The sequence below is a fragment of the Tetrao urogallus genome (genome assembly GCF_951394365.1).
Source record: "Tetrao urogallus genome assembly, chromosome: 10".
In the NCBI taxonomy this organism is placed as follows: Eukaryota; Metazoa; Chordata; class Aves; order Galliformes; family Phasianidae; genus Tetrao; species Tetrao urogallus.
The window spans coordinates 1,791,408-1,813,042 of record NC_136823.1 but is presented as its reverse complement, the minus strand read 5'-3'; the positions used below and the strand labels follow the sequence as shown (position 1 = coordinate 1,813,042).

At 43.0% G+C, this 21,635-nt stretch overlaps 1 protein-coding gene across 1 annotated transcript in view; it reads right to left on the bottom strand.

The window, feature by feature from the left end:
* Positions 1 to 19,279, bottom strand: part of SFMBT1 (Scm like with four mbt domains 1) — a gene marked incomplete at both ends in the record, with an annotated part of 30,533 nt that extends 11,254 nt beyond the window's left edge. The window contains 10 exons of the mRNA XM_079540500.1: positions 632 to 758; positions 2,099 to 2,181; positions 3,771 to 3,921; positions 5,046 to 5,147; positions 6,153 to 6,250; positions 7,546 to 7,792; positions 8,793 to 8,881; positions 9,175 to 9,415; positions 13,862 to 13,956; positions 19,252 to 19,279. Coding sequence (XP_079396626.1) covers positions 632 to 758; positions 2,099 to 2,181; positions 3,771 to 3,921; positions 5,046 to 5,147; positions 6,153 to 6,250; positions 7,546 to 7,792; positions 8,793 to 8,881; positions 9,175 to 9,415; positions 13,862 to 13,956; positions 19,252 to 19,279 — 1,261 coding nt within the window. The remainder of the gene's footprint in view (positions 1 to 631; positions 759 to 2,098; positions 2,182 to 3,770; positions 3,922 to 5,045; positions 5,148 to 6,152; positions 6,251 to 7,545; positions 7,793 to 8,792; positions 8,882 to 9,174; positions 9,416 to 13,861; positions 13,957 to 19,251) is intronic.
* Between the last annotated feature and the right edge of the window lie 2,356 nt (positions 19,280 to 21,635).

Below are 21,635 nucleotides of genomic sequence, written 5' to 3'. Positions count from 1 at the left end.
GATGTTACAGTGTACATAGATACGTCAGTATCAACTATTCTCCTCCTCTGCTGCCCAGTTACTTTCCTGATGTCATTTACTTCCACCTAAAGCTGGAGATGGAATTTTCCATCCACAGTCCAGCAGAGATGCACAGGGCATAGTAAATGCATGCTGATGTGCTTTCAATCAAGAAGTGGGATTATAAAGGAGAGTGTCTGATATAGACCTATCTTAATAAGGAATCTCTCTTTAAAGTTTTCTTCAAAACACCAAGTCAAAGTTGGCTTTAAATGGAAATCACTCATTTATGAGAAACAAACAAACAAACAAAAAACAACCCACATTACAAGGCTCTTGCTTTCTAAAAGACGCTGATCATCCTTTCACACAGGGCACTCACTGTAACCCTAACCCTAGCACTGACCCACCACAGTGCATAAATTATATTACATAGATTATATAAATGGCTTAACTAAGGTTAGCTGGGAAACAGGCGGTGCAAATGATGTGCTGTGTTTTTCTTTAGGAAACTGATCTGTTGCTGATATTCAACAAGTAGTGAGTTTGTTCCAGATATTCTTCAGATCAGATTATGGTACCACAGAATAACCCACGTGAATTCTACTCTGATCTCCCACGTCAGGCTTACCCTCCAGCTGAAGCCAGAGGTAGGAATCTCTCAACTTGGTGACTGTAGCAATGCAAACTTCCTCCGGATCAACTGGGTTCACAGCCTCAAGTTTCATATTCTCCTTAAATCCATGGTCAGAAGTTAACTAGGAAAAAGACAGAAAGCTTCAGTGAAACACCATCCACGTATCCAAAGTATGATATGAATAGCTATGAAGAGGAGTAACACACAAAACCCTCACTGTTCCAGTATCACAGAATGATATCCACAGACAGAAAGGACTTCAGGTAATTAGCATATTAATTTAAAAGAAAGGCTTTATACACAGACCTCGGAAAGCACATTAGTACTCAAAATAAGGAGGCTGAGACTCACTGAAAGGAGTCAGTGCAACTCCATGCAAGGTGGGGCTCCCTGCTGCTGGCTGCAGAGTCCCACAAATAGAGTGACAAGGCTTTCTATTCTATTATTTTAGCTTGGAAGCTCGTTTTAGGTACATAAACAACATTCCTGCCTCATCCAGAAGGGTCCTAGCAGACAGCAGAGGAAGCTTGCTGTCCATTTTATATTGCTTGGGTAACAGGTCCACATCTATTCAAAAATTCCTATGGAGTAGGAAGGGGTGCTTATCCTGACCTGAAGCACCTGAATGAAATGCCAGGCAGGACTCTTCCTCCAAGAGCCACTCTGTAACCTAATTACAGGATCAACGTTACAAATTCTGAAACCAGCCTACAGTGAGCAACTTCTCAGAAAAGGGATAAGAAATTCAATGACCATGTTCTGAGACACTACAACTTACAAGACAGAATAAGGGCAACAAGAATTCAAGCCAGCAACAACCTCTTCAAAAAATGGCAGTTTTTCATCTCAGCTTCTTCCCTGAAGCACTGCAAAAGCCCAAATATTGTAAATGGAACTGGAAGGTAGGTGTAATGTATGACGAGGCATTCTGCTTTGTGATGCAGCAATTCTATCGTTTTACCAGGAAAAGACCAAAATCTATCATGTGCTTCAGGCATTGATTAATGTCAAATGATTGCCTGGTACTAATTTAAGATTGACCTGTTATTGCTTAACACAATTGAATGAATTTCTCCACAGTGAAAGGAAGGAGGATTGAAAGAGTACAGTAAGTAAATGGAAACAAGGTTCTACTGTAAGGCTGCCATGATTACTGCAGTGCCAAGGACCAATGTTATTCTATGGCCATTCCCTGGACTCTAACACACTTCCATGTCATAGAACACTGGTTTCTTTTCAAGCTGCTTTATCACAACTGAAGCATTTAGCCCGCTACTTACTTAGCTAGGAAGACCACATGCACCTACTACATTCAACCCACACTTGCACTCTCTTAACTCTTTCATTTCACTGGTCATCACGGACAATTTAAGTCAAAAACATGCAAAATGGTTCTTCGAGCTGGAATCAAACATATAATTTACCTAATAGAAATGATGCTTTTCTACAAGAGAACCTTACCGAAGGGAAGCAGCTCTGGGGAGCTGCCTCAGCACCACATTGTTTGAGGTAGTCTGCCCAATCAAAGTCCTGCCCAGGATAACCTAGGCAAAGAACACACAAAAGGGTTAATTTAACAGTGTGAAATGACTCATTTCAAGCTGACATGAAATTTCTTTGGATCACTCAAGCTGCTCAGCTGACTGTGGTATCCCAGAACCTGTAGCACAGCTCTCACATATCTGACATATCCTCTTTACTTTCAGTGTAGAAGGACTTTGGGCACTGCTTCACTTTGTTTCTTGTTTCTTGAAATAGTGTCAAACTAAAATTAACTTGACAAAGCACATGCTGAAACTTGAACAGAGTAAATCTAAGCAAATAAAGTTTTTTTTTCCCCCTCTTTTTAAATAGAGCATCTCAAATGTGCTTAATATCAACATACTATTCCCTTAAACACCTATTAAATACCAAGCCTTTAAAGGTGGCAGTTAGTCTTTCCTAAGAGTGTCAAGTTTGCTAAAAGCTCTAAATCTGCACATGTTTAAAGGGAAGGGTCTTAATGGGAGCCTGTCAGGGGACAGAGCATCACTCCAACAAAAGGAGAAATGAAATTACTCTCGGAGAAATACTTTGCTTCCTTATGATCAACAAGTAACTGAAGGGAATCAGATGCAAAATAAATGTGCTGCCACAGTAGGTTGAGGCTGGCAGCATAATACCAGGGGGACAACAGCAGCAGTGATTCCAACAGTGTCTTTGAAATGTTCCCTTCCAAGGGACATCTGGGAGTAGGGTTTAAGAAATCAAAACTTTTGAAATGAGTCTCAGAACATCATATTATCATGATGACCTACAAATAACAAGGAAGGACTTAAGCACAGAAGGACCCATGTATCTTTCTCACTCTTTTATCAGTGCCAGTTGGACTTGAGACCTCACACAAATCTGAATGCCCACCATTTCCTGGGGGTCTGTGAGAAGCTAAAAATTCATGTTAGCTCTAGACACATGCCTAGAATTCTAGGCATCTCTCCCATGCAAAATTACAAATAATGCTGGGTCAAGCAAAGGAAAGACATTTTTTGCACCTGACTCAAGGAAAACCAAAAGACATACATGCTACACTCTTTGCTCCTCTGAACTGAAGGGGTGAAGAAGGATACTGAGTCCCTGGTTTTACAATAGTACTGCAAATATGTATGTAATTCAGCAGCTGAGAATTACTCCCCATTCCCTTCCATCCTGAAGCAACATTTCAGCAATCTGCTACCTTGCCTGATAGGTCCAAGGAAAAAAAAAAGCAACAACAAACCATTAACTTCTAATTGATAAGACTCTGAAGACACTTTAAGACACTGAATAACAATGTTCTGCTCTTACCAGAAGCAAAAACCCAGTGCATGGACCATAGGCTTCTGATATAATATGAACACTGAAATCAATGTTGCCTTTAGCCCTGGAACACATTTTCCAAGAGGATTCCCATCCACTGCCATCTTCTCAAATCCAGGCACATATCCAGGAAACTTCAGTTTCACTAACTCTAAGCTCCTGTTTCTCAGAATATTTCATTCTCTTTGCTTCTCCTACAAGAGATTCTTTTGTAGAAGTGCTGTCCTGAACACAGCACTCCAGGGACCAGCAATCTTCTCCAAAGCTGAGTGAGTGTGACAAGCTTGCACAAACATACCTGGCGGGGCACTGAGATGCACGCCGTTCTTCAGACTCCACTGCACCGGAAAAATCCCAGCACTGTTGACATGGCAAATGTAAGACTGGCTGGTTGCACGCTCTGGCCTCAAGTCATCAATTTCTATCATGAAATATTTCTCATTGTACACCTGTTTTTAGCCAAAAGCAAAGCGGAGTCTTGTAAATAGCACAAATGGATCTATTCCTCCTTCCTCGTTTTGATGACTTTAAATTAAAAAGCATAAAAATAAAATGATTCAAAAATAACCCATGGGACTCCTAGTGCAGGGCAGTCTGCTGACTTATCTGGAAACTTAGGCAAAGTAAATAGTAAAAGGCAATGTGGGAACACTTAAAGAGATAAGGTTATCAAGTGCTAAATGGAATTATCTTATGACAAAAGAACACAGAGCAAACAGAACTTGCAGTCTTACTGCACGCTGGTAATAACAAGCTGCATATTTAAACAGAATCCAACTATGTCTTAGGATAGACTGCCACAAGGAGAAACACTGAGCTGCAATAAGTAGGAACAGAACAACATCATCATCATCATCCAGAAAAACAAATGATTTTCCTTCCCTTGGAACTGCCTGCATTGTTTTAGTAATAAGTGAGCATCTTATTTGAAACGACATGGTAAGTGTTTAAAAGAGAGCTAGCACTGAAATGTAAGCTATTATACTGAGAGAGAACATCTGCTCTTAAAGTAAAAGAAATATTCTCTCAGATCCATACAAAAAAATTTAAAATAAGCCCTGGGTTTATGTTGTACAGCAATATTTTGAAAGCAGGTCTCTTCCAGAACCTTTTACTTGTTTCTTAACACAAGAAAAGAGAAGCTGTTCAAAAATTCTGTTTGAAATCTGATTATGGTGTGGAGTTTTAATTTTAGCTTCTAAATCCACGTGTGGGCTCTTGTTTAAAGTGAGACCACTTAAATTTCAGCGCTTATACATAGGAACGACATTAACTTCTGCAAAAACAAAACAACAAAACAAATCTTCAGTCAGACACTCTGATTATGAAGGACCATATCTTGTTTTAAAAACCCAGGTTTGACAACGTCAGTTATTCGATCCTTTGAGCTTCTCTATTTATGGAATTTTTCCCATCCTTTGGCAGCTAATACTTATACTTACTACATCAAAGAGTTTATTAGACATCTAGTTTGAGGTTTTAAGATCATCAGTTAAGGAGAATTTCCAGATCTTGTGTTCACAAGGAGCAACTGAACTGAATCTCAGCAGGACAATTTAGAGAACCCTGGTACCTTGAGAACTGTGGCAGGAGAGATTACAAAGGGAGCTGATGGGTCCACAGCTTCTAACTTCATGCCTTCAGAGAATGAATGCACTCCAATCACAGGTTTATCCTGAAAGATCAAGTTTCAGAATCGTTACCTGCCTTTCTTCAATAGAAAAGACCAACTTCATTAATTCAACTGAAGTAGACAACCTGACTTTTTATTGGTTCATCTGATGAAAGTAATCTGTCAGAGTACCAGCAACATCTCTACAATAAAAGGGCCAGCTGTGATACATGAGACTGATAGTTTTCTATGAGTTTCTACTCATAGTCCCAAAGATTCCCTCCTTGGACGTTCTCTACACACAACCAAGATTTCAGAGTGCAAAGTGATCCGATAAGAACATACAAATCCTTTTTTTCCCCACTTCAGCACTCATGAGCTGGACTAAAAGAGAACTAAAGAAGTCTTCACTTCCACCTTAACAGAAGCTAGCAGAGTTCCTGCTCCAGAGAGTTGGCTGTTCTGTGCAAGATTCAACAAACTGAAGAGCAACACCACCTCCTCTTTTGTTTATGGACCCAAATGAAGCTGAGAAAATGGAGCTAAGGACTAAACTGATATTCCTACTTCTCAAAATATGTCAGTTTTTTTGATTTTTTTTTTCTACTCAATGTAAAATTCAGACTTACTAGCAACATTTACTAACACTCAGGATCTAAGAGAATCCATTATGCAGCACATATAACTTTACCAGGTTACATTTTAGATGTCACATGTTAAACTTTCCAATGTACTCAAATATTTAGGAGTGAGATCAGATCAGAGGATCAGAACAAGGGTTTTTCCCCAGCATGACAAGTAAGGCTCACATAATTGCGATGGGTGCATTGTCTAACTTCACAAGAACAGGATCATAGTCCGACATTTTATTTATTCCACTTCATTTTCAATGAGAGGAGGAAAGAGAAAAGTTTAAACGAACAAAGCAAAAACAAAAATAAATTTAAAAAACCATCCAAAACATAGAAGAAATTTTGAACAGTGACTGACTTCCCTGAATAATTTCTTAGGAATACAGCATTTTGTGGTATAATTCACAGCATTCTATTTCATATATTGTGTCTTTACCTTAAAGAGATCTGTAGGAACCGATGACTCTTCTTCCTCCTCTTTTACCTTCTTCAGGATTTCTTGCCAATCTGCTTCACTTTTCAAAGACCTAATGGCTTAAGTAAAAAGAATGGGAAATAGTGTATGAAGTGACCATCTTCATTCCTTCCCCTCAGAAAATGGATGCAGTGATACCAAAAGTTTGATTTGTGTCCCTTAAGTGTTACATTCATATCTGCTCAGAATCTGTGCAAGTATCTTCATTCTTAAAAACATCCAGCTTGGTGAGACTTTTGGAAATGTTACAAGAAGGGACTGTAGTCAAACACTGCATCACCAATGTGGGGCCCAGTCTTGTCTTTCTTAGAAAACATTAACTGTCACATCAACCCTGAGGAAAACTGCTGCAGAAATGTATGACCAGAAAACTGGATAATATTAGTTTGTTCTAGACTTGAGAAAGGAGATGTCTGAACAAATCACTGAATCACAGAACACCCTGAGCTGGAAGGGATCCACAAGGAACTTCAGTTCCAACTCCTGTCTTCACACAGGATCACTCAAATATCAAACCAGGTATCTGACAATCCCAACTTTTACTCCTTCAGTAACTGCAGATCCCACACCTCTCTATAGCAGGGGAATTACTTTTACTAGCACCATGCACAAAGGATCCCTGAAGTCAAGTCTGTAAGGACAGACGTAAAAAGGAAACAAGTCTACAAATTAGACTGAAATCAAAACCTAATGTTTAAAAAAAACATTATTCACTCAGGTAGTGCTGTGAAATCCACTCATGTGGTTCCTGTCAGTGATGTGGTGTACCCTCACTACCCTCATTTCAGCAGAGATTGGTCAACCATGAGCAAAGGCACAGTCATTTCAATTTAAGCAGTCTGGGTTTTATCAGCACGATTTTTTCCTTATGCTCCACTCCCCCTCTGACCAATCCTCTGTACCCTTTTCCACACTCAGGGCACACATTTATAAGGACATTTTCGTACGATGTGAGACCTCTTTAGAGAGAGCCTGAAGTATTCTTCTAGACTTCAAGTCCCAACTGTGAAAGCTCCCATTAAGCAGTACTTCAACAACTGATTACCTTTTCCCCCACGTACAGGAATACAAACTAAAAAATAACTGTAGAGGCCCATTCCTCAGACCTTCCCTTCCCACAGACAGAAAGTTTCAACAGGCAAAACCATTTAGCAATTTTTAAATGAGTGAGTGAAAAGTCTTGTAGGACTATTAGTGCTGTTTTCACTTAGTTCTTATTAGGAATAGTATTTGACAGATCATATAATGATTATTTGACCATCGTATGCATCCAGAATGTGCATTTAGAGCACCAGAGTGGCAGGAGTATTCCCCAATCTTTCTCACCATGTAAAAGATGAAAGTTTTGAAGTACCTAAAGGCGGTTGCAGGTTATATCCATTTTGAGTCGCCCATCCCACTTGATGAAGGAAAGGGTCCAAGTAGAAGACCCACTGGTCAAACTTGTCAGAATCCTCCAGCCCTTCGTATCGCAACTTGAGTCTCCCACCAACATTTTCTACCACAGTGACAATCCAGGCCTCCAGGGCATCCCGGGAGTTCTGGAGCTCCAGTCGGGAGCCTGGTGCAATGAGATCCAACGGATTTTTCCCTCTGTGAAGCTACAGAAAGAGAACAAGAAAATAAAGTCTATTATTACAACAGAACTCAAAAACCCTGCACTTCCACTTTTGTTCTGTCCCTTACCCACATTCTTTTGGAATAAATCAGGTATCAGCACACAAGCAAAGAAAGTCACATCCTTACTTACACACAGGACAACAGAAATGAGTGTTTAGAATCACTGGTGCTTGCATCAGAGTTTCTGTACTGTCTGTTCTGTGCAATCACACATTTCACTTAAATGCTGTTTATCATTTTCAGAAGCATTATGCCTTATATATGCAAGGTTTGGAGTAAACATGAATAGTTCCTTTTTAACTCATCTAGCATACAAAGAAGACTGGACAGAAAAGATGCACAGATAAAAGTGTTAATTTTGAGGAAGACATCAATAGTACTCTCCCAAAAAAAGGTGTTGCATACTTAACTAGCAGACACTAATAATGAGGTGGCCAAATACTGTTTTAGGTTCAGAGAAGGACAACTTAACTAGCAAAGTTTAAAGATTTAAGTGAAACAATAATCTGTCCACTAGTGAAAAATAAAAAATTAATGATAGCAGTCAGCTCAGAAAGGGAACAACCTGAATGCCTGATAAATAAAGGATGATTTCCTCAGAGTTGTATAAAGGAGGACTAGAATAGAAGGAAGACTGAAACCTAAGGAAATTTGAAAAAGGTCTTTCTTCTGATAGGGCTTATGAACATTTCACATTAATTCTATCAGGGGGAAGTTTTTCACTCAGAGGAACAGGTTGCCCAAGGAGGCTGTGGATGCCCCATCCCTGCAGGCATTCAAGGCCAGGCTGGATGTGGCTCTGGGCAGCCAAAACAATGCAATGCAAATAGGAAATGTTAAGTTCAGCAGCATACTATGTTGCTCCTAAAACTTAAGGAAAAAAAAAAAAAAAAAAGGAAAAAAAAAAAAAGAACTGAATCTGAATAGTAACAAGGGGAAAAAAAAAACAAAAACCAAAATGTAGCATATTCAAGCACTTACCCCCTCCAGCAGGTTAGCAGGGGCACTGCATGCTCCTTTCAGCACTTGCTGAAGGAATTCCTCCTGGTCAGGTATCTTGTCTTTGATACCTAGTGAAAAAAATAAGTAAATGCAATAGGATTTAGTGGGTTTAAATGAACAACAAGCCTCTGAGTAAACCTAAGTCCACTTCTGAAATCAAGCTAAGAACTCTCTCTGGTGGAAGAGTAGCATCCTACTGAAAGTCACGGGGTTTCCAAAAAACATGACAGATAACCTCACCTCCTCATCAGAGCAAAACCACATTCTCCTCATAAAAGCAACTATGAATCCAAGGCTTACAAAGGACAAAAAAATACTTTTTGTTTTATTTACCTCCCTCTTCTGCACATGGAGGCATTACCTTCAGGCACTTTGAGAACCTTCTCGTTCTGCTCACACCAGCCGATGGGGTGCAAGTCAGCTGTCATGATGTCACACCAGAAGTCAGCCTTGCGATCCTCCCCGTAACCATCGTAGCGCAACAGGAGCAGCTGCCCGCAGGTAGTGATGATGGTGGCCACCCAGTAGGTGTTTTGGTCAGACTTGACAGCAACCTCTAGCTTCATACCAGGTGCGAAACCATTCTGCAAACTTGTGTCCACCTGAAGAGAAAGATCATCACACCTGAGCACCTCCCAGAACTTTGTGGAACAGGGGAGAGAACATTTCAGATGCATTCGTCAGCAAAGGCCCTCAAGTCAAATGCCATTCAGTCTCCTCAGAGGAACCACCTCATCACACCGTGTGACCCAAATCAGACTGAAAACCGAATCTGCATTAATGGAACCTCCTCTGCATTTCAGAGTATCCTTCCAACCTTTGCTTAACGCTTTGCAAGGCATCTCCCTGCCCCAGACAGCACCTCACCCACCACTGAAAAGCTTTCTAACTCACAGCTCGTCTGCCAAGCTAGACAAAAATCAAGGTCACACTCACCCACACAGGCTTCTTGTGTTAAACTATTTCTTTCAACTTCTTTGTGCTAAGAGTCTACTTAAAATATATACATGCGCTTTAGTTAATGATAGCACTGTCTCTGCTACCATGCTTAAGAAGGCATGAACCTGCACAAATTGCAGAATGAGGACATTTACAGTCTCTAACAATCTAAATAATTGTGTGCAACACTGTTACATGAATGCTTAGATTAATAAAAGCTTAAGTGATTTTTCAGTGAGTTTCCGTCTAGGCAATAGCTAAGTGCTAAACAGTGAATGCACTTCATGTGTGCAGGTGAGGAATCCAACTGCCCAGCACTCCGATACTGAAATGTCAACTTAAAAAGGAAAGGCAACACACCGACTTCCTCACCCCGCTAGTTTTTGCAAGCTCACACACTCCTGAAAGGGCAGAAGGACCCTGCGCTGCTCCCACTAAAGCAAGTTTCCAAGCCACGTTCAGTTCCACAGCCTCAGTCATAATTAAAAGTCGGACATGTCGATCTCCTGTTCTCAGCCAAATATAACTGGTGCTTGTGCTCTTCAGTGGCCCCAAATTCCATTTCTTTTCTGAGTCAGCTGCAAGGAAGGCTCTTGGTATGATGCAGATGTGGAAGCTGTTTTTTGGGTTATTTATTACCAGTGCTGTGCTGACAGCTCAGTAACTGCCATAGCTGTTATAGTCTCATCATCCAGCACATACTGGTTTGCTAAAAATAAAACTAAGAAAACCACAGCAGGAAGAAAAGCACATGAGGCTGTTGTTAACTGTTTACGCCCTTTAGGTTAATATCCACCACGTGGAGAACCCCCTTCATAAAAACAGAATCAGCAGAACACAATACCTGCAGACTACCTGAAGTGCTGTTTCAGAGGCAACTTGTTCAGAAAGGTAACTGCCTTACTGAAGAGATTTTCATTATTTATCTTGCATTCTGACCCCAAGAGAAAAGCCACAGTGACACAAAGCCTGAGAACCGAGCAGTCGATGCAGCTCTCTCTAGCTGAGCCTCCAGCAAAGCCTCACGAACTGTACTGTAGGAAACCAGCAGCAGCAGATGGAGCTATCCCTGAAGTCAGTCGCGTTCTTCAGATGGTTTCACCTATGATCCCAGCAGATGAAGCAGAGCCCAAGAAGTCAGCACCCCCTCCTGGCAGCTGGGCAAGATAACACCACCAACTAACTGATAGATAACTGTACACACATCAAGTTGCAGAAAGGAATTATGAAGAGCATTAAATAGTCCCAGAGAAAGTGTACTTAAGGTAGGATGACAGCACTGGCATCAGTACAACTCCAGGTATTTGCTAAGCTCTGCTTCCTGCCAGATCATATGCAAAAACAGTCCCTTGAATCTTAACACTGCTTAAATTTTAAAATGCAAACAAATTAAAGATTAGAACATGTTTAACTTGAGAGAACAGCTTACATTTTCCAATGCCTCTTACTCCTGGTGAGAGCAAAACATTCAAAACTAATGCAAGCTCCCATCAGCACAGCTAGTACTTTGCTAACACAGGCTGTGTCATCATGGGTTACATTTCCCAACCTGCTTTGTGTGCTCTCTTGTGCTGTGGGTGAAGTATTTCTCACCCACCACTCATAATGGCAGGCTCTTACAGTTTTAAAAGAACAAAACAAAGCCTTAAGCCCCCATCCAAAATTTATTTCAAGTCAATACCAGCCCATTTTTCTTGTGCCAGCATTATTCTTCAGCTTAGTGTTTTTCACTCCTCTTTTTTAAAAGTACAAAAGTTGCTCCCTCCCAGCTCTCCTGGCATTAGATTACAGAAATGTGTCCCTCTCCCAGGGAAGCACCAAGCAGCAGGAGGCTCCAGCAGGAGGGATGGGGCTCCAGCACTGGGCCTGCAGCGCTCTGCTCTGAGCCTCTCCTGCACCGTATCCTGCAGTCACACAGCCATACATACGGCTTCACCAGACAGGCTGCCGCTGCCTACCAGGAGGCACTGAGTTCGCCCTCCTCCACCTTTTCTGTACAGGTGCCTTCTAATGGACAGCGGGAACCTTGAGCGCAGGGCCTCACACTGTCGAATTTCTCTGAGCAGCAAGATGTAGGTGATGTGACAGTGCTGTAAACGCCCCCCCCTCTCTGCTGGGCAGTTCTGGGTCAGCATTCACCTCCATTTTTTTTGCCAAGTGTATTACAGAGAATATTAAGGCTGGCCTTCAGAGATCCTAAGGGAACTCTGCTACTTTGATAGTCTACAACTGACAGTCCACAGCCGGGCCTTATTCTCAGCTCTTTTATGCCCCCATGCAGGCCCTGACAGCCTGAGCCCCTGGCAGCCCCTCTCTAGGGCAGGTTTCCCCTCCAGAGGGCTCCCAGTGCAACACAGCAGCGTGGGATGACGCTGCTGCACCCATCCTGATCCACAAAGAGCTCTCTGTGCCGCTATTACTTACATCAGCAAAACCGTGCAGTGTTCTGCACAAGTAGGGAATCATCCCAACCAAAGATGTGGATTTTTTTTTAAACCTAGTTTGATGTAGGTCACTCCAAACGTAATGCCTCCCATTTATTTCCGTGGAAACTACAACATACAAAGAGCACAATAACGCTATTTGATATAGCAAATTCTAAGCTACAAAATACTGTTTTTCAATATAATCACCATCATCATTGAAGCATTTCTGCCAGTGATGAGCAAGAGCCTGCATGCTGCTTATAACAATCTGTGTCAGCGAGGTGACCGCAGTTGCTATTGCCATTGCTGAAACACACCACTCACCCATCACTGCTCACAACCACATAAGGAATGATCCCTAAACATTCAGCAAGTGTCAACAAATGTCAATGGGTGCCATTTTTTTTGGCACAGAAGAAATAAATTTCACACCTTTGCTTGTTACACACTTCCATGTCAAACGCCATTCTGTCAGAGTGCTCCTCTGCTGTCATCTGTCACATGGTGACAAAATGACACACAGAGTATAGGCAGGAAGGTTCAGCTCTACTGCCATCCCACCAACACCAGCCTCTGATGTCATGGGCCAACATAATAAAATAGGAGGCGTTACTTTCGGAGCAGCCCTCATGTTCCTATTGCCCACGAGGACACTGGTGGGAGCTCTTGTTTGGCACAGGGCAGCAGGCAGGGGTGTCAGAGTCATTCTGACTGTGTCTCCTACTGATGACTGAAATACAGTCACCGTGTTAATTCCCTTGACCATGACAGTAAGGTTGGTGGGCTGGTGTGACAATTAAGCGATAAGGACAGGCTTCTGTAAGAGATACCAAACAAGGTAAAGCAGACCAGAGAGGCAGACAGATGGCAGTCCTGCTACAACATGCCCCTGCTCTACTTTCACGCCATTCCTCAGCACTTCTGCTTGCTCTTGCTAGAGCCTCGGTAAACCAACAAAAGCCAAGGCAAATGTAAGGTCTCTCCCCTCCAGAAACAAGAGGTCTGAAAGCCTACACTGAATGAACAACTTACAGTTACAGTGTATGGAAGAATCTCAGCAAAAAGTCCATTTACTGACGATCTTTACTAGGTATTCAAAGGCAAAGCCAAGACTTTGTCCTACTCATTACACCTTCTGATCAGTATTCTAACTACTGCAGTCAAGTGTATGGTGGAGCTATTATTTCTCCTTGGCCTCCTTGAGAACCACCACTGAAATGCCCTCTGAGAGCACACCTGAATTCTGCTTTTTGCTATTCAAGAATTATGGCAACGTCTGTCTGAAGTGCAGCCACTCTACTGCAGTTGGCAAGGAGAAATCCCTCAGAGGAAACCGAGACCAGCACCTGCTCAGGCTCCATGAGAAAAACCAAGCTTATGCTCTGGTGCAGAAAAGACTAAGAGCTTTTCTGCACCTGGGCCATTAATGGGGTCACTCTGTGCTACTCTGCTCTGTTCAGAATGGAAGGCAAGAAATAATAATAAAAAAGGTGAAATTCCAAATTTCCCATTCCTCTAAGAAGCATAATTTTAGTGAATCTTCCAGATTTCAGTACATCAGTAAATCCAGATTTCCAGTACATTCAGTACATTCAGTACATCACTCATTCAAAGAAACCTTCAACATTCAGTGCATAAAAAAGTGATGCTGAAGACAGTAAGTAAAGACGTTCCCTTACTCACATGTTTAAAAGACCCATGAGGGGCTGCAACCGCTCCTGTGTCTTCTAGATACTCATCCCAACTGAATTCCATGTCTTCCACACCAGAACCAGCATCTGGAAGAGAAGCCAAACACCTTCAGCAACCTGTCAGCTTAAGTACGGGGCTACTAAGAACTTCAGCAAAGATGACTTCATTTCTAGGTGACTGATCACAGAAGTGTGCAATGGACTTCAGTTATGCAACTCGCAGCAGATAACGCTATTTCACCTTCACTTGTATGTGACACTTTAAGTTGGATTTGTGCTGAAATAGTGAGACCTTGGGTATTTTGGTTAAGCACAAACTATTTACACACCTAAGTGAGGGGAGTATGGGGTAAGTTCTGTATCTGTTCCAACAAATAATTAGGGCAAGACTGACAATTCTGGGCATACCAGACCTTCAAAGAATTGAATGAAAAACCACCCCAGAAAATGCAATACCATAAGTGGTTTGAAATGACAGACTTGAAAAAGAATTGCAATAAGACTCCTCTCTTTTTTTAAGCTGGAAGGTTATTTACTTCGGTGTTAAAAGGCACCAAAAGCAAAGAGAAGAATTCAGGGTAGTTTTAAGAAACACAGCTCTGAACAATTGAAATCAAGAGCTTTCAAGTGGGTCATTAAAAATACCAGCTCATAAAGTATAACAGCTTCTTCAAAGCAAGAAAACCTATTTCTAGAGATATTTAAAGCCAAAATGGGCTAAACCCACTCAAGCCATAATTGTACATTCATGCTATCAGGAAAGAGAGCACCTGTAGTGCGAGCTGTGTGCTCCCCTTTAGCCACATTTTCCATCACTATTACCACACCTGCCCCTCCTCACAGTCTCCCCTTCAGCTCCTGGCTCACCTCCCTGTTCCCCCTTCCATTGCGTTCTCTCTGATGTGCAAACCCACCCACTGAAAGCCCCAGCAGGGTAGATTTGGACCCCCATTCTGTTCAATGTGCTGCCACACTGGTTTTTCTCTGGCTGGCACATTGTGGGATGACAAGGGAGGCTTGCTGCCACTCTATGCAAGGAGCAGCTTTAAGCTAAACACAAAACAACAGCTTCAGTAATGAAAAGGAACAGCAGTGACGTGAGACGCAAGCAAAGCTTTTTATTTCCACACAATCCTACAGCCTGCTCCAGAGCCACCTCTGTGAACAAACACGAGGTGCTCACCCTGTGTACAAGGGAACCAACCCCTGCTTTATGTGTAAGAACAGAAATCTCCGTGTGTTGGACATGCAGGAGAGCTCAGGGCACAACATTCCCCACACTCCCAGCTTGTATTAGGACAGGTGGAAACCCCTCTTACAAGGAGTAGCAGCGGGAAACACTAAGTGTCCAAAGAAGGGATGAGATACTGTTACACGCCATTATCTGAGCTGTGGGCACTGCAAGATCTGCCAAGCACGCTCCACAGCACTTCTTACCTCTTGAACAGAGAGGGGCAAATGTTTGCCCAAAGTTTGACCAGCTTTCAATCATTTAAAACCTGCAAGTCCTCAGACTTCAAATTCATGTTATGCTCATCTTTGACTCTCACTGTAATTCTAGGAATGGCCAATTGCTAAATTCAGAAAAGCACCTTCAAATTGTGCTGTCTGCTGATGACAGTGCCTGTTTTAGGGGTGGCTCTTATCACTCCCCAGCCCAGCATCACTTCCCTTTATTTTCAGACTGGCCTCCTCTAATCATCATCCATTTGATGGGATACCTTCTTAACTTACTGAAGAAACAGACCTGGAAAAGGACAAAAGTAATCCTAGTTCACAGATTCCGGGGGAGCAAAGAGGGCCAGGCACAGAGCACAGCTGCTTGCAAACCAGCATGAAGCGGGGCGAAGCTCTGGCTGCACGTCATCCCAAGGATAACCTAACCTCACTGCAAAGCCAGAGTACGATTGCTTAACTCGTTAGAACATAATATAGCCATAAAAATGCTTACGTTCAGGAAATGGGACGAAACTTCAGCTCAAAGCAAGCACTTGTGAGCAGCCCGGCACAGGCCTGCTGGCTGCTGCCCCCACCTCCCACCAGCTCCCACCCCAGGCTCAGCGGCCACAGCCCATCTCACGGCACCGCTCCCAGCCCCATATACATTCCCACATCCTGCCAGGTCTCTGCCATGGTCAGAAGGGCCCAACGTGGCCAAACCCCACCAGCACTCAGCTTATCTGGAAACTGGTTTGCCACAGGAAAAAAAAAAACACCAAAATTCTTGCTCAACACTCACCGCCAAGATGAACACTTTCCACCCTCTGTTCTAGAGGATTTCCTTGTGGGGTCAGAAGTCTTCTTTTGATTGAAAAAAGCACCCAGAGCTTTTGCCACCCTTCTCAGCCCACTCTGCCTTCACTCACACACAGGTAGGGCTCTGCAGTTGGATGAGGCTGGGCTCTCAGCCTTGCACCTCGACCATTCAGCCTCACAGAGGGAAGTTCAGGTGCCCTTAGGATGGTCCTGCAGATGTGTGAAATCTCAGAAATACACTATCTGGTTTTCTGTATCCGACTGCAGAAACACTTCCAGATGTGGCAAAGCACTGCCCCCACAGCAGGGCTGGCTGGAAATCAGGGTTAGATCCCATCCCTTCACTGCTCACCAGCAGAACAGCTGGGGCAGAGCAGGGCCCCATTCCAGAGGAGGCTCTGACCCATTCTGTTACTGCATTCTACCAGCCTCAGCAGCTCGGCTCCATTCAGTGGGTGAGCAGATCCTGGGGCACACAGAGGATCTCTTAAATCAAGCTGCATCCCTGAGGGCCTGCATTAAACATCCAAATCAATCCAAGCTCAAACGACCCAGGGAAATGTCAGGAATTTACAGCAGCAACTCACTTCTGCCATGACAAAACTTGCAGTTTAGGATGACAGATGACAACAAGGAAAAACATGTTCAGCCCACTTATTCTTAAAGCACAATTGCTTAAAGTAACGCTGTATATACACGTGTATGTATGTTCTCTCTCTCTCTCTCTCTCTCTCTCTCTCTCTCCACATCCTTCATTGCTTACAAGTCCCAAATGAGTCCAGCTTCTCACTATGCAGTGGAACATATTGTTCTGCACCAGCCGGATGGCTGAAGCACAGGTTACTTCGGTGGCAAAGCACAACAGTGGCAAAGGCAGGGAGAGAAACCAGATGCCGTTCTCATCCCTATGGCCTCACCATACAACCAGCTTTTGCTCGTAAAGCTTTCAAATCAAGCTAACTTGTTTTGTAAGTAAAATGTGAGAAGCATCCCACAGAGCTTCTGTGGAGAATGCACAGAGAATGACTCCGGAGAGCAGGAAATCACCTGTAAGAACATCTGAAGTTCCCTTCCCATTTATCGCTGCTTCTACCAACATCATTTTCAACACCAACTCTTCCTTTCTGAATTTTACCACGTTATCTCCTGTTGCTCTCTGACAGGTTCAGGCAGAGAAAGAACACTGAATGACACCATCTGGATACAAGGCAGGGGATTACTAAGAGCATTAGCCCTTACATGTACCTGAATTGAAAGGAGTGCAGGCTGCTTTGCTCCTGGGATTCAAGTTAAATTCTCCCTGCAAATAACTTTCATGCATCTTTAATGTGATTGAGTTGAAGCCTGTCATACTGGACATTTAAGTACATCCCAATGAAGTCTGCAAGAACTTCAACTTAAAGCTTACTTAAAGGTTTCTCACCCTGCAACTTAGATACACTTTCATTTTAACAGCAGTTAATCTTTTCCATCAACACCAGCTGCAAGGCCATGAATAAATAAAGGCAGGTTGGAATCTGGGCAGCTGAGGAAGTCTGTGACAGGGACAGAAGCTGTCACTTCCACTGCTAGCGCAGGAAAGCATTACAGCTAACACCCTGAGCACTGCCTGGGTCCTCATGCAGACAGCCAGCAAAGAAACAAACAGAAAGGAACAACAAAAAGGTGGAGGAGACGTTCCAAAAACTGCTATAAAACATCAGGTGGCGACATGACAAACAACAAGGAGGGAATGCTTCCCAATGAGCTGGGACTGGTCTAACTCAAGACAGTGCAGAACGTATCACAGGACCACACCAAAACCACTGTGCATATGTTTACATGGGGAATGCTCACTGCAACTTGTCTCTGAACTGAGCACCTAACGCTCTCCTCAGTTACTGTTGCTGCTTTTCACAGCTGCTTGTACGCAAACCAGATGCTAACTTCAGGACAATTCCTGTTCAGTCATTTCAAGAAAGCGAGAAACCCTCCAAAGCTACTCCACAAGCACAGAGAGGACTGTGTGACCTCTGCAACTTTTAGAGGAAGTAGAGAGGGATGTGCAGTCAGCCTGCTGCTGAGCAGCTGCACAGCTCCTTGCTGTTCTTAGCTCCAAAAACTCTTTTCCACACTACATGACAGAAGAGAGCACATTCCAGTGGCAGAGGAAACTCTGCCTATTTATCCACGCTGGTTTTTCTTGCTCACTGGAAGATACGATGCTGACAATAACCTGAGCGATTGGCTATCATTAATAATCAGAAAGCACGTTTTGGCGTCAGACAGCAGGTGATATCATTCTGCCAGAAGCGCCACAGATTAAAATCATGTTTAACATTTCTTCAGTAACAGAGCAATTAGTCTTCCATAAGGTAAAAGCAGAAAGATCACTAATCATAAATTGTCTAATGAGAGGCTGCTTGTTGGACAAGTGTCAAAGGAAAGAAATGCTAATCCAATGGTTTACAGTAGTTACAGCAAATTTACTTTTCATTAACTGTCCCAATACTGAGGGTAGGGACCTTCTCAAGGAAAGTAAACAAATCGTGGCAGGAAAAGTCAGAAAAACAGATGATCCCCCATTAGGGCATATAATCTAAGAACTCTATTTAAGAAAGCTGTTGGTATATTCCCAGCCATCCCAGACATTCTTCTCAGCCTGGTGCTACAAGGTGAACCAAAACCTGCAAGGCACATCAAAAAAACAGGACAGATTTCAGTGGCACCACATAGCTTCAATTATCTGGCTTCAAACCAGCACGTGACCTTGTGAAAATATTACAAACAACACAAAGGCAAACGAGGGCACAAGAAGATAATATTAGCCACTTTGATAAGCAAATGCCTTAAAACAGTAGTGCTAAACTTTCCATAAGTTCATCTCACACTGACATCATGAAGGGGAAAGCAGAGTTTCTAACAAACATGATCAGCTCTGTGGGTCGTAGAATCATAGATGTCATATTTTGTTCTCCTCTAAGCCAGCGATAACTTGCTTTTGGCAAACTTAAGACCTGCAGTCAAAACTCACCACGACTGAAGCATACAACACACTACGGAGCATTCCCTGTGCTCAGGGCTGTTCCCTCTTACTTGTCAAGTATTTTGAGAACCTGTAGCCCCACAGCTGGGCCGTCCCACTACCTGCATCATGCCGCTGTTCTCCATTCATCTCCACAGCAGCCCAATGTTATTCCAAGTAGCCAGAAGCAGGAGAATCCAAAACTGTCACAGTTTAGTGGTCATGAGTTGCCTCCCACTTTAAACCCTGCTGGCAGCCAGGACATTCATGAAGGGATCCTGAAAAAAAGTAAGAAAAAATACTGTTATGAAAATCTTTATTGGCCTTGAACTACTTCTGAAATACACCAAAGCAGTGTGCACGCACAGACAGAGCGTTCCACAGTCGTACAGTTTAAAGGTATTCCTGCCCATAATGTCCATTAGGCAAAAAGAAACGATTTTTTAAACCTTTCAGATCAAACCAGCCAACCAAATAAACAAACGACAGAAGGCAGAAATACAGTCCTACACATTCCACAATGAGAACTCGTGGCTTTCAAACCTGTAAGCAGGAGATTTCTGTTGGAACCTAATCCAGCACCAAACTACTGCAATTCCTACGAGCAATTAAATCGCTTTGTTATCACTGGTAGAAAGTAAAAGGCAAGGTCTAAAGTCAGCCCACTGCAAGTGTTTTTGTCCCCACATTTTAAGCTTAGAAATGCTTTTTAAAGAAGGTAATTTTCCAACACCCTTTGCACTTCTGCTGAATGCCTGGGAAGCACTTTCTTTCTTCCCTGCTTCCTTTCTTTCCTTCTTTTCTATGTGAGGCACTAGAAGAAGCAGAGGAAGTTTCTAAAAACTTACAGACCCCTAAAAAGGCTGCAGGTTGTAAAAACAAAGGTTGCATTTCTCACTTAAACACACTTTGAGAAACTATGGTTTTCAAGAGGGAAACTGGAGACATTTGCAAAGCCTTATATCTTTCTGAGTTGTATTCAGCTGGGGTATCTAAGAAGATCACCCGAGAGTCCTCTGAGGGACTTTTTTTTTTCCTTTTCTTATTTTTTTTTTTTTTAAGATTTTTAAAAGTATAGTAACCCCTGCCATAGCAAAGACAAATCCTTCAGAAAGACCATTTGCTGAGCAAATGGAAACACAAAATCTGACTTCAAAACAAGCATCAGAAATGGGTGAATGTTCTCCATGATGGCAATGCTTTGGAGATGCAGCTATGATTTCACTTCTGAGATTCTAATTGGACTTCATAAGATGGCTACAAATGACTAAAAGATCGTTTTGCATCCCACTACAAACACCAGCAGACTTTAAGTAGCTTTCTGCAGGCTGCACTTCCATTTGTACCGACATTCAAATAAGCAAATTGTGACTAGCAGCTGGTCTGAAAAATTCTAACACCATGTTTTTTCCTTTAAAAATTTGCCCCCTTGCTAGAAATGGAAGTATCCTCAAGCAGCAATTCTATGAAAAGGGCCTGAGGTGCCCATGCCTGCCAGACTCCTCCCAGGTCTATCAGAGTACGCAGAGGGCAGAGAACAAATGGGGAAAAAAATCATTCCAAAGTTCTGTAATCTGGGTTTGTGGAGGATTTCCATGGGGTAACTGTAAAATGCTGAGTGCAGCAGAATGCAAATGCTTGTGTTCTGAGCACCCAGGCTTGCGAGGTGGCCCCAGCGCACAGCTCAACTCAACTGCAAAGTGCTCCCATACAGAGCTGCTCTGCAGGCTGAGCCACAGGGTTTGGCATCAACATCAGGGAACTGCACAGCCTGGCTGGGCTCTCCTGCATGCACCAGTCAGCTTCACTCCCACACTTTGTCCCCCCTTGCTGTTACTGACCCACCAAGCAGAGGTACCAATTTCTGCCAGCTTCCATCACTTCTTCACACGCCCTTCAGGTCAGCACAGTGCAGTGCAAGCTGCAGCAGTTCCTCACCTCCCTTGGCTGAAGGTGGTTTCACCCTACAGACAGCCTCAGTCTAGGCTTCCAAGGTTCCTTTTATCCTTTATGAAACAGGACTAGGAGATCAGCCTGATGACCCTTGAGGTCCTAATCCACGCCATTCTATGATTCTATATTATGTCCTCACGTTGTGTTACAGGAAATTTGGGTTAGGAAAAATTTCTTCTCCAAGAGTGGTCAGGTGCTGCAATGGGCTGCAAGGGAGGTGGTGGAGTCACCGTCCCTGGAGGCATCCAGGAAACATTTAGATGTTGTACTGAGGGCCGTGGTTTGGTGGGGAAACACTGATGGCAGTTGGACTGGAAGTTGGAGGTCTTTTCCAACCTTGGCGGTTCTGTGATTCTATAACCTGCGCAAAGCTTGGCACACAACAACCACCAAACTGCTTTTTATCATTAATCAAAGTATTTCTTGGTGACGGCCTGTAGGACGCCCATCACCTGCACACTGCTAAGACAGTGGCAGTGCTGTGACAAACACCCCATGAAGCACCCTGGCCAACAAGGTGGAGATATACCGGACAGTGCGGTCCTAACAAAAT